The sequence below is a fragment of the Zonotrichia leucophrys genome, chromosome 1 (genome assembly GCF_028769735.1).
Source record: "Zonotrichia leucophrys gambelii isolate GWCS_2022_RI chromosome 1, RI_Zleu_2.0, whole genome shotgun sequence".
Taxonomy (NCBI): Eukaryota; Metazoa; Chordata; class Aves; order Passeriformes; family Passerellidae; genus Zonotrichia; species Zonotrichia leucophrys.
In genome coordinates, this window is record NC_088169.1 from 17007721 (window position 1) to 17035718 (window position 27998).

Genomic DNA, 27998 nt, shown 5'->3' on the forward strand with positions numbered 1-27998 from the left:
GGCTACATGGAGGAAAGTAAAATTGTTTACAAATATTTTTGTTTTATCTGTCTCTGCTGCCAATGAATGCTGAAAGTGTAGCTCTGTAAAACAACATTCTTAAAAAAAAAGGGTGGACAAAAAATGCTCAACTAGCACCTCCATGAGACTACACAGCAGAAAAATATTCCTCATTTATAATCCAAATACATTCAAGGATGGAAAAAATGCTGCATGGAAAACCATCTTAATGGAATTTAAGTGTTCTGCAATATGTGGAAAACAAACATATTTTAATAAATTGCTGCCTTCAGTGGCTAAATTTATTTTCAAGAAGGTCATAACCATAAAACAGAATGCTAATTCTTCATTCAGAGCAGTGGCAAAAGGGGAACAGAAAATAGGACACTGAAGTGTTATCTTTGACCTCTTAGATGAACTGGCAGAAGGCTGTTGGGGTTTTTTGTTGTTGTGACATCTGTTTGGGTTTGGGTTCTTTTTTAAGGTTTCTTTAAAAAAACCCGAACTTGTATTTTTCTCACTTTTTAAATTTAGAGGTAATGAATTATCTGGGAAAACATTTAAACAAAACCAATCATGTTAGCAATGCATTTTCATTAATTTCTTCAGTGTTTCCATCCTTCGACAACTGGTGCCTACTTACTTCATTTTCATGTCCAAGCACCTGACTGCTCTGTTCACTACTGTTCTATAGGCATTAAAATAAGCATAGCAGTATGCAAGTCAGGAATGTAAAATATGAATCTACTCTCTGCCCCCACTCTCATCAGTGTCAACTTGAACAGCTTTCCCTTTCCTTCTAAAATGTCCTGCCTGTGGAGCTGGTAAGGGAAAGAACTATCTTGTGGATCAGAAACCTAAGCCAAACCCTTTTAGAACATTTTCTGCCAAATCTGAGTGAAGACTGATGTTCTGGGCAAAAAGAACAAAAGTAGGATGCAATACAAAAACCTCTGTCAAAATCCAGCTTACTTAGACCCTTTCCTTGCAGACTCTCCTTATTCAGGCTGGTTTGTTATTCTGCCACGGAAATTTTCCTGTCACTAATGAGGCACCCAGTGATATTTTTAAGTATCTTCTAGCCCACAATATTGTTATACCACCTTCTGAAACCTGACAGTACAGGCAGAATGATGTCCTTCTGGACTACCTGTGGTGGCTTCACAGAGTTTGGGAATTTCCCAGGCCTCTGGCTGTCTTCTGATGGCTCTGAAATTCTCTTCATTGATGGTATGCTGGCTTTGGACAGGGGAGAGTTAATTCCCTTCACAGTAGCTGGTATGGGGCTGTGTTTCAGATTTGTGGTGCAAACAGGGCTGATAATGCAGATACATTTTCCCTGTTGCTGGGAAGTGTTTTTGCAGTCAAGACCTTTTCTGCTCCTCACCCCAACCCAGCAGAGAAAGGGCTGGGGGTGCACAAGGAGCTGGGAGAGGACACAGCCAGGAGAGCTGACCCCAATGGACCACAGGAACATCCCACACCCCATGGCATCATGTTCAGCCTAGAGAGCTGGGGGAGAAGATGGAAGAAGAGGATGTTGACAGAGATGAGACAGAGCATTTGTCTTCCCAAGGTATCCTCACAAGTGATGAAGCCCAGCTTTCCTGAGGGTAGCTGAACATCTGCCCATGGGAAGCAGTGAATGAATCCCTTGTTTTGCTTCACCTATTAAACTGTATTTATCTCACCCCATGAGTTTTCTCCCCTTTTACCATTCCCCTCCCCATCCCACTGGGATGAGTGACCTGCATCGGGCTTTAACCAGCTGGGGTTAAACCAAGGCAATGGGGCCTACAAAGCAGACACCACCTTTGGAAAGTTCACAATACCAGATTAAATGCCAAAGAATTTGCTAAGGCTGTGAGAAAAGACGATGCTGAACCTGATGTTCCATCACTCTCACATTTTATTACTCTTACAAAACTGTATGTCAACAGTTGCCACATGCGTTAAAGATTTACAGATGATGTTAAAAGCAACTAAAAAAAAGTAACATCTCACTGAAAAAACAATCCCTACTCAAATTAGATAATTTTTAAATAGGAAGACAGCTATAATGGATAAAGCAGAGGTACAAGTGAAACTTCAAATTACCAGTGAGAGCACCAAATTCTCAGAATGGCATCACTGTGTCAGAATATTTAGTGCTCCAATCACTCAGGGAGGTTTTTCGGTTTCTCAGAAAAACTTTTGGGTCTCGGTAGGTGGTGCTACAGCTCTTCAATCCACCCGAGAGACAGACGGACAGACCTGCTTCCAGTGCTGAAATGAATTGCATGGAGTAGTGAGACACACAATCAGTGTCACTTCACCACTTGAGGTGGAAAGCTGGGGGGAGAATACAAAAAAAAAAAACCAAACAAAAAACCAAAACAATGCTGAAATTGTAATTTAAACACTTACATTAGCCTGTACTTCAGGTGACATTTAGAGTTCTTGCTAAGGCAAAGGTATCATCATACCATACACCAAAGAAAAGAAAATCGTAATTATTCGAGAGACCTACAAAATTATCACATTGCCTTATCTATACAAAAATACAAATAAAAAACTGCACAAATGTTTGGCTCTTTCTGCAGCCTGTTCTAAAGTCCTATGACTGTTGGAATAAATGCTAGAAGAAAATAGCAAGCATTGATATTGTTCTAAGGAATGAGTTCTGGCTAAAAAGCTGAACACGGCTCTAACTAAGATGGGTTGTTTACATCCACTCTGTGAAAACGGCAGAAATTCTGACCAGAGCCGGCAGGGTGCACCAAGACCTCCCGGGTGCCCTGAGCAGCCTGTCCCTGACCCTCTTGGCCACCCCTGTGCCTGGCCCAGGCCCTCACCTCTGCAGGGCTGTGCTGCAGGCTGGCCCTGAACCCCTGTACTGGGCAGGGGCAGCAGAGTGTCCCACCCAGAGCCACGTCCCCAGTGCTGCTCAGCGCTGGCTCCTGTGTGACACTCACACCCGCGGTGCTGCTGGCCTCACTGACTCACCAGCCGTGCCCTGTGGCCCTGGCAGCTGCCCCTGCTGGGCAGGGAGCAGCTCACAGCAGAGCCCTGTGCTCTGTGCTGCCTGTGCCCCAGCCCCGGCTGCTCCCTGACACCAAGTGCAGCAAACAACTCTTCACTCCTTTGGTCACCTCCAGGGATCCGCAGCACCCGCAGTGAATCCTCAGCGCCTCCTGCCGGCCCTGTTCTATGCCTTGAATCCTTATTCAAGAATTCAATTCTAACGTAGAAACTGATTCCACTGCATAAACAAAGCCTCATCTACCAATTAATCAGTTTAAAGGACAGTCTTAAAAATTTTACTCAATTCCCACCCTTTCCTGGAAAGCTGTTTAGGATAACTCGCACACAGCTGTAACTGACAAGTCAAGTCCAGAACAGTTTGCTTTGCTTTAAAGTTAATGAAGTCTAAATTTAAAAATCATCTCACCACAATCAGAAGATCTCTTAAAAGCCCCGATTCCTCAAAGAACATCAGAAGAATCTTTTCAGATGAAACTGTACCTGAACTGTAAATTCATGATGCAAGAAATACTTAAAACACACATATGTAGTCAAAGAGCTATATGGCAGTTTTATTTGTAAAATACTTAATTCCTAACAACAAAATACTTTAATTATACTTTATAAAAGTTAGCAAAATACAATACATTTGAAACAGAAAGAAGAAAACTATTTCTACTTTAATTCAATTTTCTTTTCAAGTTGGAAGCTATAGGTATGCACCACACTTAACAGATTTCAGAACACATAATTCAATAAATATATCCTTCCACCGTTAAAATCTGTGAAGGGCAGTGAAAACAATTCATAAAACTACTGAAAAAATATAAGCATTTTTGTCTTCTTCTGAGGTTTGGAACTAGTAATATCTATACACAACAAAGTTCTTGGCATTTACAAGGACTGTATAGCAGGTAACAGAAGAGTTTGTTAATAGTACACCAGAACAACCAAATTTGCAGTACAACATTTCTACCAAGAAAAGAAAATCAGAAATTCAGTCTATTTCTTGAATCCTACGGAGGACTTCTGCAAGGAGGTGGCAGAAGGAACTTAAATTACCAACTGATTTCATATTTATAAGGCCATTGCATATCCTAAGTTGCACTTAAAAATCTGGTCCTTTACCCTGTACAATAAAGACTGTCTGTTATGAACAGAAGCTGAAGTGAGAATGAGCAAATTCACTTTTTTATCCTATTACTAACAAATGAACTATGAAACCTTTGTCTTGGAGAGGACAGATTTAATTAAATCTAATTCTGCTATGTACAGGTGTTATTTTGGAAGCCACAGTTTCCACAGCTCTCAGAGGTAAAATCCACTCCCTATGCCAGTCTTCCAAGAAGTTTCCTTCTGTGAAGAAACTGGACCTCTGAGCCAACACTCAGACCCACACAAGCAGCAAGGCAAGCCCACAGAGTCAGCCAGCGCAGACACTGCAAGGACTGTGTGACATGCTGGAAAACATGAACAGAAAGGGTTACACCAACTGCAAGGAGTGCAGCAAGGGCCAGGGCTGGGCTCTGCACCTGGAACAGGGCAACCCGGGCTGCATGCATCAGCTGGGGAAGGAGAAGCTGGAGAGCAGCTTTGGAAAGGGTCCTGGTTGATGGCAACTTGAGTATCAGTCAGGAATGCTCTGTCAGCCAGGAGGGTCAGCTGGGTCTTGGGGAGCATCAGGCACAGACTGCCAGCTGGGAGAGGGAGGGGATTGTCCTGCTCTGCACTGGGGCAGCCTCAGCTCAAGTGCTGGGGGCAGTTTTAGGCACCACAATATAAGAAACACATGCAGCTATTTTAGAGTGTCCAGGGGAGGGCCATGAGGATGGTGAAGGGTCTGGAGGAGAAGCTGTATGAGGAGCAGCTGAGGTCACTTGGTTTTTGCCAGACTGGAGGAGACTCAGGGGAGACCTCATTGTGGTCTTCAACATCCTCCCAAGGGAAGAGGAGGGGCAGGTACTGATCTCTTCCCTCTTATGAGCAGTGACAGGACCCCAGGGAATGGCCTGAAGGTGTAGCAGGGAGGTTTGGGCTGGATATCAGGAAAAGGTTCTTCACTCAGTGGGTAGGTGGGCACTAGCAAAGGTTCCCAGGGAAGTGGTCACATCACCAAGCCTTACAGAGTTCAAGAACAATGCTCTCAGGCACATGGTGTCATTTTTGGGGATGATCCTATGCACTGTCAGGAGTTGGATTTGATGATCCTGATATGTCACTTACAACTCAGCATATTTTATGATTCAATGATTACTTCTTTTTTGAAAACAAACAAAAAACCCCAAATAACAAAGAAATTACCCAACAAAAAAACCCATTTAACTACTGTACAGTTACTGTTGTTAACTTCTGTACAGTTACTGTTGTTAAATTCTACCTTACAAATTAAACTGAGCGAGATGTGAAATTGAATATATATGGTAATTAATTCTTAATTTTTAAAAGTTCAACATCCAAGTTATTTTGAAAATTAGTTTGCTAAAATTAGTTAGTTTGCTATTTTTAAAAAATATATAACTTAATGCACTAATGAATCTTAGTCTTGCGTAGACACAAAGGAAAGGCAAGGGCACGGACATTTATTATTGACAGGTGCTTTTCTGGGCCTCATACAACTACAACAAGGGATTCACTAAAATTCTGAAGCCTTAGCCACAGCAACCATGAGATGGTGAAGTTGAGGACCCTGAAGAAGTATTTTCCTTAAATTTCATCAAGAAAAACCAGAACCAACCATTGGACTGTGATGGCTTTTTTTTGTCCTTTTAGTAGAGCCAAATCAGTGCAGAGCAGTATAACTGATGTCTTGAGGGGCTACCTGGAACAGAGGCTAGTCAGTGTTAAAGGAATAAAGTAGGTATTTATTAAAAGGCCTTCAAAGGACACACCTTGGGCAGTACAAGAGCCTGGGCGAGGCTACACCCAAGATGGATGATGGGTCAGGAGTTTTCACACTTTTGTAAGTTTTGGTCAATTTACATACTGGGGTTAACTGTCCAATTACAGCTTCAGGTTATGAAGTCCCATCCTCTCAGACTGTTCTCAATTCACTGCTGTTTGTACTTTTCGGGCCTGAAGCTGTGATGGTGTCCTTGGTTCTCAGACTGGAAAAGGATTGTTTTGTCTAACTAAACTGTGAAGAGAACCTGCTAACACTTTATATGAAGTTCAGAGTTATGTACTCATGCAGTACAGAATCTGGAAAATATGAAAGCTAAAATTTAAGGCATCACTCCCCCATACATTACCAGATGTACTTACATTGCTGTTTGCCTCTTACCCTGCAAAAGACACTGATATAGGAGGCAAAAATGTGAGAGATCATACAATCATTAAGGTTGGAAATGAAGATCATCAAGTCCAGATACAACAAGTTACCTAAATGCAATTAAAAATATTTTCTCCTTTCTGATATTTTCACTGAAGATATCCAATTGTCAAAGCAAATTTCATTCCTCATACATAATGAGATAATTTAGCTGGCTGTGATTCACCCTCCAAGGAGGACCACTCTTTCTTCTCCTCTTTTCCATCTGCTTCTGCTGAATTGATGCACAGTGCATCTTTTCTAACCAGATTAATCTTTCAGATTTAATGAATCATGAGAAGAAGATGCTTTTAGGAGAGACCACATTGCAAATGCTACAGGGAACACTGAAAATAATTTCTGAGGAGCACAAACACTACCTATGCAAAGAGTCAGGGCTCCCAAGCCTTCTGCTAATTTTGGTCTCATGAAGTGATGCTATTTAGTGCTGCTGACAACTCTGTTGAATAAGACAGCTCGATATTACAGGCTTCTACAGAGAATTAACAAAAACCTGCAAAATTAAGCTTTGAGGCAGCTGCTGGAGAGCTTCAATCTGAGAGATGCTTTCCGCTGGCTTTGCGGCTGTGGGATCCTCGGGGGGACTCTGCACTCGGGGCTCTGTGGCGCGTTCCAGTCGTGGCCTTTTTGAGCTCGTGTCTGAGGCTGCGGATTGTGCTGTTTATGGCAGCCACGCACGCCTTCCAATCAAACCCACTTTCATTGAGATCAAAGGATGGAAAATTCTCTTGAAGGAAGTCTAAAAATAAGCAAGTATGTAATAGTGAGTTATCAATTATTTAGGCAAGCTATATACTCTTTCTGGATGTAATTAAGCTATAACAAGTGCATGCTACCAAACCAGGCCAGCTAGACACATTACGAGCCTCGAAAAGAAAAGCAGGGCAGATATTGCTTTCCCCTTTCTGTTATATTTGAAAATGAGTAAAAAAAGGTCTAAGCACAAAAACAAAATATGAAAAGAAAACGTGACCATGTGTGTGGTTTTGATCCTTTGAAGTGCTGAGTAACTTCAGCTTCTAAAGTGGTCAGCTAGCAAAGACAAATCTTGGGCTCCAATTCACAATGACCAGAATTAGGCAGGACCAAGCACTCCTTCAGAGGATCTCTGGCAACTATATTCACTAAAATTAGTCACACCAGTTCAGCATGATACACATGCACAGGAACAACTGTGACAGAAAAATTGTGAGAGTTCATTCCTTACCATACTGCAAGTAAGATCAGTAAACAAACACTTGAGTTTGGTAGCAATGACATAAAAAGGGTAGGACTATAGTACCTTTCTTCCCTTCCATGAGTAAAATGAGTAATTTAAAACCAAAATTAAAACTGGTTTTTAAACTTATTGAGGAGTGATTTCCTGCTGAGCTGAATTCCATGTTTTCTCTAAGCAACCTGGTAAGTCTTAAATAAACACCAAAAAGGAATTCTCATCTGTAATTTCAAATCAAAGCAACATTGCTTCTCCTTCTCTGATTAACATCTAGACTTACCTTGATAGTAGAAAGAAAGGTATAGCTAGTAGATATTGTGTCAGCTTTCTCTTACCAGCAAATAAAAATCTAATATAGTACCATTGCTTACAGTTAAAATTTTAACTTGTAGTTACAAATCTGGAAACCCATTTTGCCAGAAAAACTTTGGTCTGAAGGAAGAAAGTAACTGAGATAAAAACTTGTGCTCTTGCAGTTCACTCTGCTCCAGATGGAGAGGTGAAAGGGAGAGGAAGTGTGCCTTAGGATGCTCCTGTTTTAAACTATGGTGACATAGTTATAAAGCTGTTGGCTGAAGCAGCAGACAGGCTCCCCTTACTTCCATCCCCAGTAGTAAATTCAAGAATACCTGACCTCAGAGGAACAGCACAGAACTGGAATTCTTCAAGGTCTACAGAGCCTTTGTACGTGGTCCACTAAACAGCTTTTAAATTTATGTCTTTTCTTTGACCAAAACTGACCGATTTTGGGGATTACAGTAAGGCTATGTAGGGTCCCTTCCTGCTCTGCAGGAAGATGGGAGCAGTGCCTGAGTACTCATTCAGGGAGCTGGTGCTGCCATCCAGTCAGGCTGTGTTAAAGGAAACAGGGGCAGGGATTGTCCTCTGGCTCCAGGGCCAAGTGACAAGGTCTGGCTGCAACCACAACACACAGGATTTGTCTCTCATCTACTCTGTGGCCTACATGGCGTCCTGCAGTCCTAAGACACTACATCTTTTGAATGCTTCTTAAGCTCAAAATATCAAGAAATAAAATATGTCTACATGTCTGTATACGTGTATGTGTATATATATATATATATATATATATATATATACATGTAAAAGTGGAGATGTTTAAGTGGCAATGTTTCCCAGGCTAGTGCTTGCCATACTGGAAATGGTTTCTGGCATGCTCTGTCTGTTCCTCCAGCTATGCCCAGATATCACCCCAGAGGGTGTGAGTCACAGCTCCATTTCATTGAGCATGCTCAACACTGCTCCCTCAGACGCAGTCCTCCTTCCCCACTTCTCTCTCCCATCCCTGTGGGTGGGGCAGGGGAACAGGACAGGGAGGAAGAAGGTAAGCAAGCACCTGTGTTTAGCTACCTGATGGGTTACAACACAACAGTTGCTAAATTCCACTTCATAAGCTCTCCTTATTTCCAATCTCTAAATATGGCTTTTTTTCTGCAGGGCTCAGTTATGAATTCCCTGCTTAGCCCAACCTGTCTCCCCACAACTCAGCTCTCCTAAGCATCAAGATGGACTCTCATGTGCTTGCAGAGGGCTGTTTTTAAAGATCTGTCAACTTTCCTGAGCTTCTGTCCTATTCAGAGCTATCTCTCACAAGCTCCCATCTGTGACTTTCCCAAATGTCAAAGAGTGCTCTCCCAAGCTACAGAGCCTGTACTCAGACCCTTCTTACTCAGGACCTCAGGGCCCATGATTTCATAATCTCTACAGGCAATGCCACCACAAATTATCACACAATAACCCTTTTTGTGAAGGAAGCCATAACCTGTTGCACATGATATCTCTGTCCTCTGCTTCATCTACACAGTCCCTGTATCAAGGAATTATCTCCGATGTCCTCCAGAATCCTCAGGCACTGCTCCCATCTCCCACTGCATTGCCCTTTCAAGCCAATGTCAAGGCAATTGAGTTTCCCATACAAACCAGGTTCATCATGTGGAGAATTTCTTGAGCTACTAAAATATATCTTTGTCTACTTCCTCTCAATTTGTTCCCCTGTTTGCAGAAATGCCTGTAAGAATATTTTCACAGACTAATTCTGAAGCTCTATACTTTGTTAACAGGATACAAAGTTAATACTCTTACCAATTTCCCCACATTATGATTTAACAGAGATTTTCTTACTTACCTCTGAGAGCATTAATTTTATTGGAATCCAGTGGGCTCATGCCACGATCAAGGCTGCCATACACGTTGCTTTTCACCAGCACCTCCTCAGGGAACATGTGACGAATCAGGAAGCGAGCTGACAGCTCTGGCCGTGTCTTCCCCTTGGCGACGTAAATGACTGAGAAAGGCAACTGAACATTGCGCCATGGGCTCCCAAGGGGTTCTGCCGAAGAGGTCATGGAGGAAAGACAGATATTTTACTCATCCAACAATGACCATGCCTCAAAGTGGCTGTATAAAATCAAAACTGGCACAAAAAGCTCACCCAGAAACTTCTCTACTTGCTTGGAAAGACCAAAGCAAAGCTGTAACGCTACAGCTACTGCTAACATGAAACATGTTGCAGACATGTGGCCAAGCAGCCAGAACACCTGGTCCACAACCACAAACAGTACTTCTGATATGTCTTCAGCAACGCAAGCTGCATTATTAATTACTGCTTTCTAACTTGTTTCATCTCAGGTGAAAAGATGATGCTTTTTCAAGTAAGTAAGTAAATAAAAGTTCAGCTATTTCAGTGGTGCTCAGATTCTGCAAGCAGAAACAGAGTGAGTATTTTTCAACTGCTTCTACCTCACTTTACTGAAACATTAATAAGAAAAAATGCAAAATTTTTAGTACATACAGAGGTCTGTGGGATCTGACTAACAAATCTTGGGTGCAGGAAGAGATCTGAAACAACCCCAAAGTGACCCTAATTGAATAAATTACTTCCAACAGCAACTAATCTCAGCCCATTTTCCTTGAGGGTCTCTAAGCATCACATGCTGTACACAAATTTTTTCCTCAATGCATTTGTGTGTTGAACGTTTACATTAAAAAAGTGAAAATATAAAGGCTGCTTTAAGATTTTTGTTGTCCTAAAGAGTCAGTTTTGCAGAAAGGTGTGCTTTTTCTTCTGAAATTGTAATACCACTCCAATACGTATTCTGAGCTAGCTTACTTTTTAAAGGCAGAATATCTACCAAATAAAAGAAAAAAGCCAGGACAACTGAACAGAGTAAATGAAGTTGAACTTCCCAATGTCACAGCAGATTTGCATTATGGGATTCTGGTAGATGCAAACATATATTGTTAGCCAGATATAATGCCCTTGCTCTTTCCCAAAAAGACTTACTATGTGTACACCAAACAACTGCCTTAAGAGAAAAAGAAGACTCACATAGTTCATAAAATCCCTTTACTATGCAATTATACCTACAGAACCATTGTTTGCCTCTCATTGACTATTTAAAATGTAACAAGCAATGCCAGAACACAAAAATTTCTTTGTTTACCCATAGGTTCCAAAGATTGCTGTTTTCTGACTGGAGATGTCTGAAAAGCTTCTGGAAACTTATCCAATTCTGAATTCTGCAACATGTCAATTGTGGAGCCAGTCATTTTCTGAGAATTTTGCGAATTGTCTCCACTATCTTCATTATCATTTAAATCTACACAATGAGATGTATCAGGAGCATCAGACACTTCTTCTTTCCCCTCAGTTTTCTGCTGAAACATTTAATAAGGTTAGTACACACACTGAGAGAAGCCTACCAGTTTTTTAACTGGTGTTCCAGTTCACTTCACATTTAGTACAAATTAGATTTCAGATCTTTGCAATACAGTTACTCCTGAATTTCTATCATGAAAACTACCAGTAAAACAGTTAATAATTATACAAAGATGTGCACAGAGCATTTTAGAAGTAAATGTACTTGGAGGTGTTTTGGGAGTAATGTTTCAGTCAATATAAAACTGAAATGCATAGCTGAATATATCTAAAAAAAAAAGCCTGCGAAAACAAGCACTAAGAGCTATTTGTTTAAACTCTCAATCAAATTTGACACTACTTCTGGGCAACATTTGCAGTGCTTTCCTTATAGCATCCTATGTATCCACACTTCTTAACTGAACTCTGGACATAGAAGCAAGAAGAGGCAAAGCAGAAAGCAGCATATTCCAGTGTTCCCCACATGGAACCAGTGCTGCAGTCAGCAAGCCTGCGCTGAGCAACACAGAGACAGAACCCAAGGAACTTCCAATACAGCACCTGTACCATGAGCGGGTCAAATAATTAATCTGAGAAAAAAGTGCAAACTTAGTACTTAATAAATCATCACCTTTGCTTTGGCTTCGGAGCGTAAGGAGCGGATCATAGAATTGACATTTGTGATACAGGTTTTCCAGTCTTTTCCACGCTCGCTCAAATCATAGGTTGGAAAGTTAGTTGCAAGAAACTCTGCATATAAAATACAGAAAATGTTTGAAGCATCATTACAAAGCCCAGTAGCTAGAAGTATCCTAATTTACAAAGAGAGAGAAAGTTAACTAATGCTTCATATGTTTACTGTTCTCCATTTACAAGCTTCAGACTTCCATCAATAAATAAAGAAAATAAGCTTATGTTTTGAAAATAACCAGCATTATGAATTCAAGATGTTCTGTGATACATTGTGAGATGTTGTGAGTAATGCTTCTATTATATTAAATATTTCCTGGTAGAATTAGGGGAAATATGTGATTTATCATACTAACTATTAAAAAACCCCCAAAACCAACACCACCACCACCCCCCCCAAAAGAACAGACACATGGTAAAGTTGTTACTGCAACTATTTCACATGGCTTATATAATCTTACACTCAATTTTAACCCTTTAACACATACATGCCATGGGATCTGTGTAAATGACTTGACATTTATTAAAAAAAATCCCCCTCCATCTTCACCACTTCTCACTCAACATAAAGAGTGTTTCAAACCCACCAGTTAATGTCTGTCCCAAATATACCATGGCCATAAATCAACCCAAATCAACCAAACAAAAAATCACTGACGAAATCCATGGCACACACAAACACAAAATGAACTGCAATTAAAAATCTAGAGACAGTAAGCATGACTGATGAACACAATGTACATAAAACAAGAAGAAGTTTGAATAGTTTCATTTAAATCGAGCAAAAACGAACATTGAGAATTACAAAGCAGGACTTTCAAAACAAATGGATACTGCAGTGGAGCACATCCACTGCAGCATTTATCTGCTCACCAGCTGTCAGACAGCAATTAGCCAGAAACATACAGAAAAGGACTCCTTTTAAGTTCAAAACTTTGTTAAGCATGAAAGAAGTAAATCTGTGCATTTTGAAAGGTACCAAACCTCGTATTGCAGCAATTTTGTTTGGATCCAGGGTCCTGCGCCCCCGCGCACTCGCTCCCATAACGCTGCACAGTAGAGTTTTCTTGGGGAACAGGACGCGCACCAAGTGCCGCGCTGCGTACTTGGGTTTGGTCTTTTGCCGAGCCTTCACCAAATGGTTTCCAAGAACTTTCACATTTCTTGCTGGGTCACCAACAAACTCTTTTGTAAAACAAAAACATACAGCAAAAAAAAAATTAAAATCCCAAATGAGTTGTTATAAACAGAACATTTTTTCAAACTCTCTTGACTCTCGGCATGTTCTCTACTACAGTTAATTTTACTATGTATTATTACTTATCCTGGCTCTTACAAAAGCAGCTTTAAATTGGAATGATAACAGAAGTAACTTTTTGATTCACATTAACCACCAGCATAACTGAAATCAAAACACCCAAGAAAATACATCAGACACCCAATAGTCCACAATGTTCACAGTGGCCTATTTTACATTTGTGCAGATACCAGGTATGTTTTCAAGACACTGACTTATAAAGAGTGCACATGCATACACAGAACTGCTAAAATATAAACGGTTTACAAATTTTTAGATATATATCTGAATATTTCACCTAATATTCACACAGCTCTTCAGCTGTACAAATGTATTTTTTAGACCAAAAGCAGAGAAATCACAGCTCAGCCTTGCATATGAATCAGGGCATTTACACTTTAGAAAGGCATCAGTTTTTAGTACATGGTGCTATTTGATATGTGTATTATAGTGCAATGATCTATAGAATTCTTGTTTTTCTTTGGAATCAAGTATTTTGGAAGAAACCAAACACTGGAGAATTTGAGTATAGAAAAGATGTACAGAAAGAATAAAATCCCACATGAGAAGAAAATAAACATTTCCTTCACACAGATCAGGCAAGCTGCTTTCTTACAACATGCATACAGGCATATGCCTCACTCAGCTTTAGTGGCAATCTATTTGCCTCCTCCAACACATGGGTAGCATGCGCACATTACTTGTGAGTTATACACAGATTAAAAAAAGGTTACATTAAGAGAGAAAAAGAGAGCCTAGAGTTAAAAGAACCCAAAGCACCTACTGTAAACCAGACATTTTCTTGGCCTTTGTTTCTGCATATTTATCACAAAGGCTCTCACCAAAGCTAGGATTGATGAAGACTGAAGAAGATGGTAGTTCTTCACTAATATTCACATCCTCAGATGCATTTTTGCAGTTCAACTCCACAGCATTATTCTCCTGACTGGGCTCAGACGGTGCTGGCATCGATGGTGATGCCACGGGTGAAGATGCAATGTTGACAGTACTTTCCACAATACTGGGAGTAAGATTTGATTGTGGTGAAAGGTCAGGCATCCCATTAGTTGCTGTGTATGATGAATGTAATGAATGTGTAGAAACTATAGTGGGGAGTGGTGGGCTTTGCCTTCCAACAGGCTGCTGAGATTCCAGCTGAAAACTCTGTGGGCCATGTTTTACTTTGGAATTGACTTGAACGTGGCCATTTGGTAAAGCAACCCTTACAACTGGGCTATGCCTTCCGTGGCCTGATGAAGAACGATGAAGACTTAAATCTCTTTCCATGTGCTTTGATACTCTTATTTTTCCGGAAGGCAAATGACTGGAACTTCTGTATGTAAATCCAACTGGTTTCTGCAAACGTGATTCAGAAAACAATTAAAAGGTTAAATTAGATGTAGCTGATAATTTTGGGGTTTTTTTTTTAGCAAACCAGGAAAATTAGATTTTAGTAATGATGCTATTAGCAGCATATTCTTCCTTGAAGTAGTCTTTGTCATCAACTCAGAGCTACTACGTTTTAGCCTTCCCTCTACTATCTTCTATTCTCATTTGTATCTGCAACACTAAGAGTTTATCTGGTCAGCTTCAATGTTTCTCAGATTTTTTTTCACCTGGGGGGGGCAAAACAACTTTCTAGACCTCTACTGAAAAGTAAATTTAAAATTTAAAATTTTTCAGTCATTGACCCAGTCACTGACTTACGAATTTTCAAGGAATGGGTCCACTGCCCTGGTAGCTCCTTTCAAACAAGAAAAAACCCAAACACTTTCTCTTCTTTTTTTACTTGTTAGCTGAAAACATTAAATATTCAGATCTCATCTACAATGAAGATTCCAAAGAGACTGAGATGGACAAACTGAGAGGTAGGCTATATTTCCATCACTTCAAGTACTTTTATTAAAAATCATACAGCATGCATTCTAGTTCAAAACACAAGTGACTGAGCAGGAGCCACCAAATGAAGATGACACATGTGGATTTGTTTTTCTTATTTTGTTTGGATTTGGTGGTTTTTGTGTGTTTGTTTAGAGAATCTCATTATATTTCATCCTTGTAACCTTAAAAAAAATCTGTGACCTTAAGGAAATCTTATGTATCTGAAAGTTTGTTAGTTTCTCCACCTTTTGGAATTCAGCTAATAAAAAAAGTACTTTTACTCCAAACCATTCCATTAACCCTTCACAAGTACACCAAAGGTACAGCTATAAAAAAAATCCAACAGCATTCCTGATAGTTTTAAATGGCAGAACCTAAGAAAATAGCTGGCAGATAAAAGCCTTCAGGAAAAAAAAAAAAACAAACCAAAAATCCAAACATTAAAGCAGCTGCCATCCCACACATCAGAGGGGAGGGTAAGAGCACAGAGGTTTTACAGGGTTAATTTGCATTTGACAGGATCAGTTTATTCCCTGAACCTCATGGTTTTGGATGAGTAGCCAGCACAAGCTTGGAGCTGACAGTAAAAATACAAACTAAATAAAACTTACTTTCCTACTGATAGCTGACAGGTGTGAGAAATCCAGCTCTACCCACCCTTAAAGCAAATGGCCTTACTGCTGTCTTGACATCTCCTGACAGCAGAATTTTCTCTGCCACATTAAAAGCTTTGTAGTGTTGATAACAAAAGAAGTCATTATGGATTTTATAACCTTCTTTCAAAAAACATCTGTTATGTTTCCCTTTTAAAGATCATTGTTAGAATACTTAAATTGTGTCTTCTTACTTAACAGTACATCGACTATTTAGGAATAAAATTAATACTGCATACTCAGTATCAAACATTATTAAAAATGTTTAAAAAGTTTCCATTAAAAAAATTAATTCTATACTGTAATGGATATGACAACATACTGTTCACATTTAAAGTTCAGTAAGCCAATAGAACCAACCTGACTGATGCTTAAACTCTCTCTAACTGCAGAAACCAATGAGACAACACACCACATGTTGCAAAGGTACAACAGCAATATACTGAAGTTTAAGATGCACCTACACAATTCACATCTGTTCATGCCAATACAAATAGAATTTTACAGCATCTATCACAGCATCCTGAATTTGATGGGAGTCACTGCCAATCTGTGGCCACCAGTGAATAACACAGGAAACTGAAGCTGGCACATCATCAGAAATCTCAAGTAATTGAATTGAAATAGATTCCAAGTCTACTATTTTGCTCCTTATTTCAATCTTAGTGAAAGGATTGGGATTTTTAAAATAAGCATAAGAGGAAATGAGAGAATCAAAGCAAAAATAAGCATCTTAGGTCTTTAATACTCACAGGTTTGAGCAAGAATGGCTTTATACGAGTATGCTGCATTTCCGAGACCTTACGATGAAGCAGGTCAAATTTTTTATCCAGCTTCTGAATGGCATCATACATGGCCTGTCAACAAATATAAAACTGAAAATAGCACTGTTTCACAAGAACCCACCTAAACCTGAAGACACCAAGAAAGTTCAATTAAAAGCTGAACTCCCTCCTTAAAACTTAGCCAACTTCCTTCCACAGCACTGCTGAATGCTTAAGGAGACTTACAAGACATTAACACTTGGCTACAAATCACTTACAAATTGACTTCCATTATGCATGGCCCAAATGACTCCAATCACACAAGTGCTCACCTGAATAAATATGGGATGCTTTTAATTTTTAGTGCACCTATTTTCAATTTTGCCAGTTACTGCTTCAGAAATCAAAAGGAAAGAACTTACCAAAATCAACACTACCAGGATTTTTGGCAAGCAACATGTACATTCAATAGCTGGGTGTGTACCACTGCCATCTTTCCCATTACTGTGAAACTCCTCCCAATAACTAAACTTTACATTTTGTATTAAAGTTCAATATTTGAAAATTATTCTTATGAAAAGTTCAGAGAATATGAAAGAGATTAGTTTTACTTTGAAAATATTGTCGTTATGTGGGCAATTAAGAAGCAAATAACTGGAAAGGATCACATCACTGGTTGTCAAGTTCATAATACAATTCCTCACGCAGTTTAATTACAATTGTTTGAACACCATTTCAGATATAAAAGAAAAAATAAATACCTGGCAATAACTGAGGACCTCCATAAGAGGATTCTGTTGATATCCAGTATAAGAAGCTTCAGATAAAATGCTTTCCTTTTTCATTAAAATAATAATAAAATATAAAAAAGGAAAAAAAAAAGAGAAAAAAGGAGCATAAGGTACTGATATATACACGGACTTAGGATATCACATTAAGCAAGTAAATCCCAACTTCAAATCTCTTATGTTACTTCAGGCTACCCCAAAACATGCATCCCCAAAGCAGCTTCCAAAGGCAGTCAAAAAAAAGAAAATTCACTTACACATTCATAGTCTGGTTCATACTCGTAAATGACACTGTCACTATCTTCATATTCTTCTTCCCTGGTTCTCATCTGGGAAATAACATAATTAACATTTAACATTTTGAAAAGTTAAAGAATTCTCTCAGGAATCCAACTTGGACACTTTTGGTTGTAGCCATAATTCCCTCCCTTGGCTATATGAGGGCCCAAGAAAACAAGACCTACCAGAGTCATCACGGTTTCCTTACCAGCTTGACCCTGGATTTGCTATAGCAGATTCTCAGACCTCTGGTTTCTTCAAATGATTTTACCATGGTACAGGAAGAGGACATATATGTGTGTACATATGTATGTATGTGTGTGTATATATATATATATATATATGTATAAATGAACAGCAACATGCACTTTTATTTGTTTATTCTAAGGCAGAACTTTCTCATCTAACTAAATGTACTATACAGCCAAGGTTATGCAATTACAGAATCATGGAATCACTTAGATTGAAAAAGACCTCTGAGTCCAAATTATGAGACTTCAGTGGGTATAACTGAAAGCAGAAGCTGTAAAAAATGTCTAGAAGAGGCAATTTCCTCACAGCTTGCACACTGCTTTTAAGCAGGAAGGACAGTGCCACCACCTGGCCAATCCTGGCATTTTCCTTTTACTGGATGGATGCCGATCCCATCCATCACTCCACCACAGATTTACAGCGTCTGCTGGTGATACTTTATTTTAAGTGATCAGGTTTTATTTTAGAAAAGGAAAGCTGGGAGAGGGATAGATAACACTTCTGTTTTGTTTCCAACAGGCAGAATTCAGTGACTGGTAAAATTGTGGAGATTATTCTGAGAGTTACTTGAAAAACACCTGAAGGACAACCGAGTCATCAGTCACAGCCAGAATGGCTTCAGAAGGGTGAAGTCCTCCTTGTCAAAGTTAAATTCCTTTCATGACAAGATGACCCACCTAGCTGATCAAGGGAAGTCAGTTGATACAATCTGTTTGAGTTTCAGTAAAGCTTTGGATACTGCCTCTCATAGGATCCTCTGGACAAAATGTCCAGCACACAGCTGGATAAACACATCACAGCATGAGTGAGCAACTGGCTCAGGAGCCAGGCACAAAGCGTTACAGGGAATGGAGTGATTTCAGACTGGGCACCTGTCATTAGTGGGGCTCTGCAGGGCTCCATCCTGGGCCCTGTGCTCCTCAACATCTTCATAAATGATGTGGACAAAGGACACAAGAGTGTGGATACACTCATAAATTATGTGGACATAAATGATGTGGACACAGAATTTTCTGATGACACTAAGTTGGGAGGAGCCATTGACTCCCTTGAAGGCAGAGAGGCCCCACAGAGAGATTTGAACAAATCAGAGGCTGGGCAACCACCAGCTGTATGAAGTTTAACAAGGACAGTGCTGGATTCTGCAGCTGGGACGGGGCAATTCTGGATGTATGGACAGACTGCAGAGTGGGAGGCTGAAGACTTGCTAGAAGCATCCATGCATAGATATCCTACCCATCTTCAGTGAATGTCATCAATCACCACACAGCAGGGAAGGAAAAATTATATTCCAACTGAAACTGGTCTCAAAAGGAAGGGCTATTGTTTGGTGAAACATACCACATTGTGCTCCACTACAGCAGGAGAAAGTCGCTTTCTTTTATTATTCAAAAACACAAAATCCATTTTCTCAGGGCTGTGACCATTTCCTCTCTGCATCATTGCAGAGTGGCCCATTTGTGAGGCTGTTTGATCAGCAAGCACTGGCAAGCCTTCACTTCCTGTTAAAGAGAAAGCAAAGCTCATCAGAAAGCTTCCCACTGCATTAAATGTTTCACTACAGTAAAAATAGGCACAGTCACCCTTTTTTTTAAAAACTTTCATACTGCTTGATTATTTGAAATTTGTTTATCAGCATAATACCAAACAGTTATTTATTGAATTATTTTAGATCAGAATTTATAAATTCAATTTAGTATTGTTTTTTTCAAACGTAATGATATTTTTTAAAGTGGCAGTAAAAGTAACACTGATTTCGTGAGCATAAATGGCTACGAAAAAATTAAAATAAAAGGTGCTCTGCAGCAGGCAGGGAGAAATGAAGATCTAGATTTCTCTCTGCACGATGTTGAGCTTCCTCTGACAGCTTCTGATTGTAGGCAAGAAGATACAAGACAAAAGTAGAAGAAACTCATTTGGACAGACAGAATGACATCTGAAGGAAAGGCACTGCTCTACAAGACACTGGTCTAAGATAGTGGTTGAATAAAACCAATCACACAGAATTTCAGTTCAATACTTGCATTTGAGATAAACCAGTGGTGTGCTTCACTCATATGTCTCACTACACTTGATTTTAACTAGACAATATCTAATGCTAATACACCCAAAGATAACAAAACCACATTTTACCTTTTAAGAATCAACTGCTCTCATCATGATTAATTTATTAATAAAAAAATAATTACTCATGTCCTAAAACCAAGGTTAGCAACTGTCTATGATAGCTTCTTGGGCAGAAGTTTTTAATTTTGGTGGGGCTGTTTGTTTATTTTCAATAACAGAGACAAAACCCCAAGTAAACCATGCAAACCATCCTCCACTCCCAAATTTGTTTTCAGATGTAAACATACAACTACACAATACTCTACTGTCAATTAGAAGATCAGAAAGTCTAAAGGCTCTCAGAAGCACCCAAAACCACTAGGAAACACATGTAAATTGTGTCTGTGAAGAGAAATACTGACGGGATTCTCTACAGAGTAAACTGGCTGAATTCAAAAAAGAAATCCCCCAAAGTAGGAAGTGCTTTCCCTTAGTTACAATAATTTTCCTCACTGACTTGGTAATATTGCTGCAGAACTCAATAAATGCTCATAACAGCTGTAAAGAATTTTTGTCTGGGCCAATGAAGCATTAGGTAAGATTTCTTGAGATACTCTGATCTTGCATGTTGAAATAAATATAGTGAATTAAAGACAATCACAATGGCTACTTACTGCTAATAATTTATCATCTTAAACAACCATCTTCTATCATTACACATCAGCATCTCCAGTACTGAGTTACACTGGATAGATTATCTAAAAAACTAATTTTTAAGCTAGGTTCTTTCATGACATTTATTTTCCAAATTGCTTCCTAATTTATTCCTAGGTATACTTACCCTTAGAAGTAAGTAAAAAGTTGTCTTTTTAAAATGTAATATTTTATCAGGCTCACCATTTATAAGGACCTTGAAAGTAATAAGTAAAAGGCACTTCTCATTAAAGGCACTGCCAAGCAATTTCTGTAAAGCAGCTTTCTAATAAAATGTGTTTTAAAGACAGGGGTAATACAGAAAGCACTGAATCCAAAAGCACAGAACACATGGCATTAAAATGTTAGCCATTAACCATCAGATCACAATAAAAATGAACAGTAATTACCATAGGCAAGTTGACTCATGTGGTGAACAGCACTGTTTGCTTCAGAGTTCTGCTGCACTGGCATGCAGCTTTGTGCGGACAGCCCGCTGTCTCCAGGGTCCACAATCAGAGCTTCATCCTCCTCCTCAGTCTTCACACACAAATAATCTAACAGCAGAAAGAGAAACAGGTAGGACTGCAGGCCATTCTGCATACCAGGTGCCAACTGTAGTGCCTCTATCGCACCCAGCATTATCTCAATTTTACCAAAGACTATTATAAATCCGGCTTCACATCAGCATCTAAATGCAAAGTCCCTTTTAAATACAGACACTGAGGTTTTAACACACACTAGAATGGAAGCAGCTTACTATTGTTTAGTTGGTGGGATTGCTGAAACTGTTCAGTACCCAGTTCTCCCTCAAGGGTCCAGCTTCAATAGGAACAGTTATAAGCCAGTAACAAGCACTTCTACAAACTCCACTGTTTACATATTCAAGCATATGAAAAAAAGTATCAATATGGCCTTGAAATCTTACTGTCATAATTAAGACTTGCTTAATACTCTTGAACAAATCAGTCTACAAATTCTAACTGTATACTTGATATTCAGATCCATCCAAACATTGGCTCTCAATGCAATACTGTATAGAAACACTGAATGGCAAATCTCCAGTAGCAGATTTTTTCCAATTAAACACCCTACCTCAGAGAAAAATGGTTTCAGAATAACTGTATTATAATTTGTATTGTTAGATCCAGTGTTTTTGACAGGGTCAGGGAGGGAGTAGAATTTATTTTTGCTGAAACAAATTAATGGAAGGAACCTTATCAAGTTAGGAAATAAAACTGAAATTCAGCCAGCACACATGCACGACACAGGCTGTATTTTCCACATTGTCCCCGCCCTGTTCAGTGCACAGGATGGACTGAGCTCCAAGAATGAATCAGAACTGTATGAATGGAACAGCAATCTGGGTTTCTACACTTGCATAATCAATTCATTCCAAATCCCGTCCTCTCCCAATTTCTTAAAGAGACCAAAAGGTAAGAATAGAGTTGAATTCCACAGGTCATTCAGTTTCCCCTCTGGCCAACAGTCACATCTAATTCAAAAGACATAATACAGCAGGGTTTGGATTTGTCTGCCAATCAGATTAAGAAACTGATAGTCTGTTCAGGAACACCCATCAACTGCTCCACAGTCAAGAGCTTTGTTTACAGGTAAACAAGGCCAGAAATCTACCTGGGGCAGAGCCGACCTGTACAGAGGAGTTTAGCTGAGGACACACTCTAGGATATGCTGCTTAGGCTGCCAGTGGGAGAACAGTTCTTGGCCAGTTTTCATCAGCTGTGTGGAAGTAAACAACAGGCTTACTCATGAACTTAATTTAGGTGCAGCTTTTAGCAAAACACTTCAGTGATATTCACTGACTGAAGTTCATTGCAGGCTAATGTGAGTTATTAGCATGTGCTGAATTATTTAACTGCCTCACAGGCACAAATTTTTTTGTTGACAATCATTTAGTATTCTACCTACTTTGGGGAAGAATTAACAAAGAGTCAGTAAAAGTGCATCTGCATCCAAGCAGGAGGGATGACAATCCTCTCTGCCAATTTCCCCAGCCAGGATGCCAGATTAGGGCATGGTCTGACAAATGCCCTACTTACAGCTGAGTCTCTGCTGCCCTGCAATCCTCTTTCTATCCCTAACTAGACAAAGCAATGCAAACTGTATATTATTTATGCAACCATAAAAAGCCCAGAATTTACCTGTATATTCATAATCTTTGCCACAGATCTCATGCCTTACTCAAATAACATTAGCAAAACAACCCTACCTGATCAGCAACTACATCACCCAAATCTACACTAGAAAGAGTGATGAGTATAGAAGAGGGAAAATTCTGTGCAACCAGCAAAGACGTGGCAAGGTCAGAGCAGCTCCATCTGTACTATAGGAAGGCCAGTATGATCAGAAGTTAGGAGAGTTTCTACAAGTGGTTGATACTGAAAGCAAGGCTTAAGTCTTCCAAACCCTCTACCACCCTCCCTTAAATAAGTTTCAAAATCAGAATTTCAACAGTGGATTCTGTGCAGAAAGTGTTTTCAAAGCCTGCAGCTACACCAACTCACAGCTGGAGAGCAAACATAAACCAAACAGAAAGATACAGAAAGCAAAACCACCTCAATAAAAAACGATAAACAAAACCAAAACTACAACAGATTTCTACAATGACATGGAAGCAATGCAGCAACAAGCAGTAATCTCTCATTTTAACCTTTCAGGTGATGGCCAGGATCCTCCTCATCCCCTGGCCTTTTAATTTCCATCACCCATTGCTGAATGTGGTGGCTTTCACACATGGAAAGGGAATTATTTTGCCTTCAGAACAGCATTTTTACATGAACAGTCAAGAAACTTGAGGATTAGAATACACCACCTATTTCCAGGAAGGCTTATTAATGTGACTGGTCACACTGCAACAATAAGAAAAGCAGCCCCAAGAACGCAGACTCACCTGTTTTATACCAACCATTTCCTCCTTTCCCTAATGCATTCCAGTTGCCTGGCCTCTAAAGTCAGTGGAGAAACTTAAATGTCTTTGCTATAGATTTGACTACATTCATCAACAAGAGGAATAAATATGTGATAAAAATATTTTGTTTATAAGACTGTTGGGAATGAAACAAAATTTACTTATACAATATTAGAGTACAGAATATTATTCATACCTTCAAAAATTTGTGACAAGAAAAAGATCCAGCTATTTAGCCATAATCTGAAAGACACTGCAACTTAGTCCTCTAAGCAATTCTAAGTATTTCTGATGCTTCCTTAAGGTGCCCAGTAACAGAGAATATTATCATACATACACAGCACCAAACAGTACAAAATACAATTCTGACTCTCAGGTAGAAACCACAAACTGCCAAATTCTATGGATTAATCTGTGCTCCTGGGAAAAAAAAAAAAACAAACCAGCCATCAGCTGTTTTTCACTTCTGACTTGGATGAAGATGCAACTGCATTTCTTGTGCCAAGTAAGTAATATATATACATTAACTCACTCCACTGACAGAAAATTTCATGACATAGATATTTAAGTGTTTCCAGTATGTCTTGAAAGGAAATTATAAATTTTAAAAGTGTGACTATGGAAATATGTCAGGTTTACATATTTCAAACGTGGCTTTTACTTACTAAACTGGCTGATTTATCCAATCATTGGATCAAGTTATCAGTTTAGGAAAACTCTAAATTTCTGTTTGAAACCTGAAGTAAGAGTCATTTAAAATTAGAAAACATAACCAAACAATTTTTTTTTCAGACTCAATGCATACTCTGAGTTATGATACAGGCTACAACTTAGAACTTTCATTAGAGCTGTAGGATATGCTGAAAGGTCGAAGTTCATAAAAATGTGTATTGTACAGAAAGATATTTATAGACAGAGCAGTCCAGTGAAATGGCCAAATTAAAAACCAAGTTTGGAGATGATCTTTTAAACTTCTAAGATGTTGAAACTTATCATTTAGTATTCTTTCATCAGGAGATCATCTTCCCTTCTACACAAAATCATCAAACTGAAGCATGTCAAAGGCACTTACACTTGAATTATTTGCACCCAAAAATGTTCAACTCTGTGCCTAACCCTATACTACATTAAATCACAGCTTTTTATGCAGCTCTGTGAAGCCAAGCATCACAAAGAATTTATTCCCAGTAACCAACAGAAAGATGTATTTAAAATTATTTGGGACTTGAAAATGTGTTGGTATTAAACGTCAAGAAACACTAAAACCAACGAACCAACCAACAAACTCGAACTCTTTCAAAGGCAGAATCAAAAGGAAAAACAATAAGGCTCAAAAAGCCTCTCCAACAATTATGAATTGCATAGCAAAACAAATCAAGCAAAGCAACCCCACCCAAATAAATAAAGAACTTACTTGGGTTGAAACTAAACCACAAAAGGAGAGATAGCCAGACTTAACTTGGACCATAATTAGATCCTGTGCTGTTTATGGCATGACACTTGTGCTAACACACACAAAAAAGTGAACATACACAGGGGAGAGCCCAGGCACACCAGTGCCTTGCAGGGTTAGTATCATCCCATCACAGCTCTCAGTAATCATCTGCCCATAAACTCAATTTCACTGCAGACATAACCGAGAGCTTTAAGCAGATTTATGATAATGAGAGCTAAAGGCACAGAAATAGAACCAGATCTGATGCATCAGCTGAAGTCTGAAGACAAGATGACAGACTATTTTTTCTTTCCCCAAGTATGTTACTAATGCAACACATCACATAAGCCAGTGGAATAAGGAAGGACTTGTACTGAATCAGGCATTACCTGAGGAATGCTCTCACTAGATGTAGAAACACAAATGTAAGTGATCATCAAGCACTGAATGGTAAAGGGAGGTTGATGAAAGAGATGGCTGAAAGCACCAATTAGTACTAAATCCTATCTCAGCCTCTACTACGGAGTTCCAGGAGAGCTTGCAAAATCACTAAAAACTATCCATAGAAATCTGGTGGATTTTCTTAATTTTCTAAAAGTTCAGTTATACACACCTCTGTATTTCTGCAAACATTATCTCACCACACCCAGGTGAAACAGCCAGCCATTAGCCATTCTGAAACAGCCAGAAACTTACACACAGGAAGCTCTGTGTAAGTCAAACCAGATTTTACAAAGATTTTTAAATACTACACTCAGAAAAAATGGTAGCACTCATCTTGAATAATATCTGAATTTAGCATACTTCTGATTATTTTGTCCTTCCTCCAGATATGTTGTCAGGGATCAGAGACACCAGAATACTCTACCAGAGATAAAACGCTTAACAACAGCCTCTGAACACTGAAACAATTAATTTAGAGTGCTGCTGTCAGAATTTGCAACAAACTAAGAAGACAGCAGAAACTAATATTCAGCTCATACAAACCAATTACTATGGAGAGAAGCAAAATAATAAAGCCAGATTTCCTGTACCTTTCCCTGTCATATTTAGATCACTGAGATGATAAAGCCACTGAAAGTCAAGGTAAAAACACTCTCACATAAAAATCTTCAGTGTTTATTAAGATTGGAGCTCATACTGCACCTTTTGATTGAACAATATTATTAACGTCATATCTTTTCTATTGCTAGGGTCTAGCATAGGCATAATATTTGACAGGATTACTGAGTTACAAAGAAAGCCAATCAGGAAACTGAAGAATTGAGGACAAAGGAGAAGCACCAACAAACACATCACTGTGCACGTTTACTTAATAAAGATTACATCACAATAATCACAATTGCTCTGCTCCCACCCTCCTGCCATCTCAGTCCTACTCCTTTCGCTCATGTTGACACTTGCAGAATTGCACAGCCAACTGGCTATTTCCTAATCAGAAAAGTTCCTTGAACAATGAAATCATAAAAGAAAATTTGGCATCTAAGCAAGACACAACTGGAACTCCTTCAGAGAGTAAGTCTGTGACAACAACAACCTAAATGGGCATAAACTGAGTCTATATAAGCATCACTTCTCTGAAGAGCAAGGTGAAGCACATAACTGGTAGAAACAGAGTTGTTTTGGTCAAAACTCAAAGCGTCTGAATCTAAGACCCTTAAGGTGCGCTATGCATTGTGCCTTCTCATAGTCAACTCATTAGGTCAGGCCTCTCCCTTTAGGAGCAGCATTCATCTCTCCCTTACTCAGGTTTTCTATCCAGTAACTACAGCGCTAGGGGGATCTGTCAAAGCCGAAACCTCGCTGTTCCACGGAAAAGTCTCCACAAGATTTTGGCACTATACTCAGCTGCCATTTGAGATCTATGGACAACAAAAGCTTCCCCCACCATCAACACTGCAACTAAGGCAACCAAGCTGTGGCTGTACCACACTATTCCTGAGCAGAACTTCCCGGCGAGTCCTGTCCCTGGAGCACGCATTCCCGGGGAGAGCCCAGGGGAGAGCCCCGGGCCGCGCCGGGCCCGCACGCCCCGATCGCGAACAGCCGCAGCCGCGCCCGCCATGAGCCGCGCCCCCGCGCCGCGAGCCCCCGCCAGCGCTGACGCGGCCGCGACGGGCAGGAGCGCCAGCCAATGGCAGCGCCGGCCGCGCGGGAACGGGCGAATAGCGACGGGCGCGGTGGGCGTGGCGCGGCCGGCTCGGCAGCGGGCGTTGGGGCTGTTGCGAACGATGAGGGAGCGTTCCCCGCGCCGCGGCGGCGCCGCGTCCTTCCCAACCCCCTCGGCGGGGCGAGCCGCCCGGCCGGGAGCCTTACCCTCTTCAGACATGGCTTGCTGGTGCGGCTGAGCGTGGCGTCCTCCTCGGGCGGGCCGGGCGGGCGGCGGAGCGAGCGGGGCTCGGGTACCGGCAGGTGTGGCCGGAATGCGGCGTTGGAAACGGAAGCGGCTTCTCCGACGTGAACAAGAAACTGTTTTGGAGCAGTGCGGCTGCGCACTGGGCGCGGGGGCGCGCCCGGGAAACGGGAGCGCGGGGCGGTGCCGCTTGCTTCTTCAGCAGCCAGCCAGCCAAATGGGCAGCCGAGCAGCTGGCCTGCTCCCGCAGGAGCCACAGAGCCGGCTGCCCCACTCTTTCAGCCTGCGGCCACGCCGTCCGCTTCCCTAGCAGCCAGCAAGCCCGCTAGCCAGTCAGCCCGCTCCCGCAGCAGCCCTGGCGTTTCCGCAGCACCCACCCAGCCAGCCCGCCCGCTGGGAGTCGACCCGCTCCCGCTGCGGCCCTGTCTGTGGTTCCCGTAGCAGGCAGCTCCCGCTGGCCCGCTGTGGGAGCAGCTGGTCCGTCGGCGGGCCCGTTCCTCCAGCAGCCTGCCGGAGGTGCCCTGTCTGGCGCGGCTTTGGAGTTAGGAAAATGCCCGGGCTCTCTCCTCTCGGCTCCCTGGCGCTGCCACACTTCGTGCTGGCCGAGGCCACGCTGAGGGCAGCCAGCTCCGGTTCGTGCAGTTTTTTTGGATCCCTGGGGAATGCGGGGCTGCCGAGCTGCTCCCTGGAGCCCTGCGTGAGGGCAGAGCCTGTTGCCCGTGCCATTCACTGCTCC

The 27998-nt window shown here is 40.7% G+C and overlaps 1 protein-coding gene across 1 annotated transcript; it reads right to left on the reverse strand.

The window, feature by feature from the left end:
* Window positions 1-3549: 3549 nt before the first annotated feature.
* Window positions 3550-27988, reverse strand: BEND2 (BEN domain containing 2). Its single transcript, XM_064714350.1, has 13 exons — window positions 27636-27988; window positions 27226-27458; window positions 20956-21102; window positions 19148-19308; window positions 17533-17604; window positions 17249-17323; window positions 16476-16580; window positions 14032-14545; window positions 12877-13077; window positions 11834-11952; window positions 11009-11222; window positions 9691-9894; window positions 3550-7070 (listed from the first exon to the last, which is right to left on the reverse strand). The coding sequence occupies exons 1-13, from the start codon at window positions 27986-27988 to the stop codon at window positions 6862-6864; spliced, it is 2607 nt and encodes an 868-aa protein (XP_064570420.1). The 3' UTR covers window positions 3550-6861.
* Between the last annotated feature and the right edge of the window lie 10 nt (window positions 27989-27998).

Bases quoted from the DNA above. Each gene is read 5' to 3' on its own strand.
- BEND2 (XM_064714350.1), bottom strand. From the start codon at position 27,988: ATGGCACGGGCAACAGGCTCTGCCCTCACGCAGGGCTCCAGGGAGCAG. The intron at 17,324-17,532 runs GTAAGTGAATTT...TTAATGAAAAAG, and splicing joins ATGAACCAGACTATGAATGT to GAAAGCATTTTATCTGAAGC. The intron at 16,581-17,248 runs GTATTTATTTTT...ATTTGTTGACAG, and splicing joins AGGTCCTCAGTTATTGCCAG to GCCATGTATGATGCCATTCA.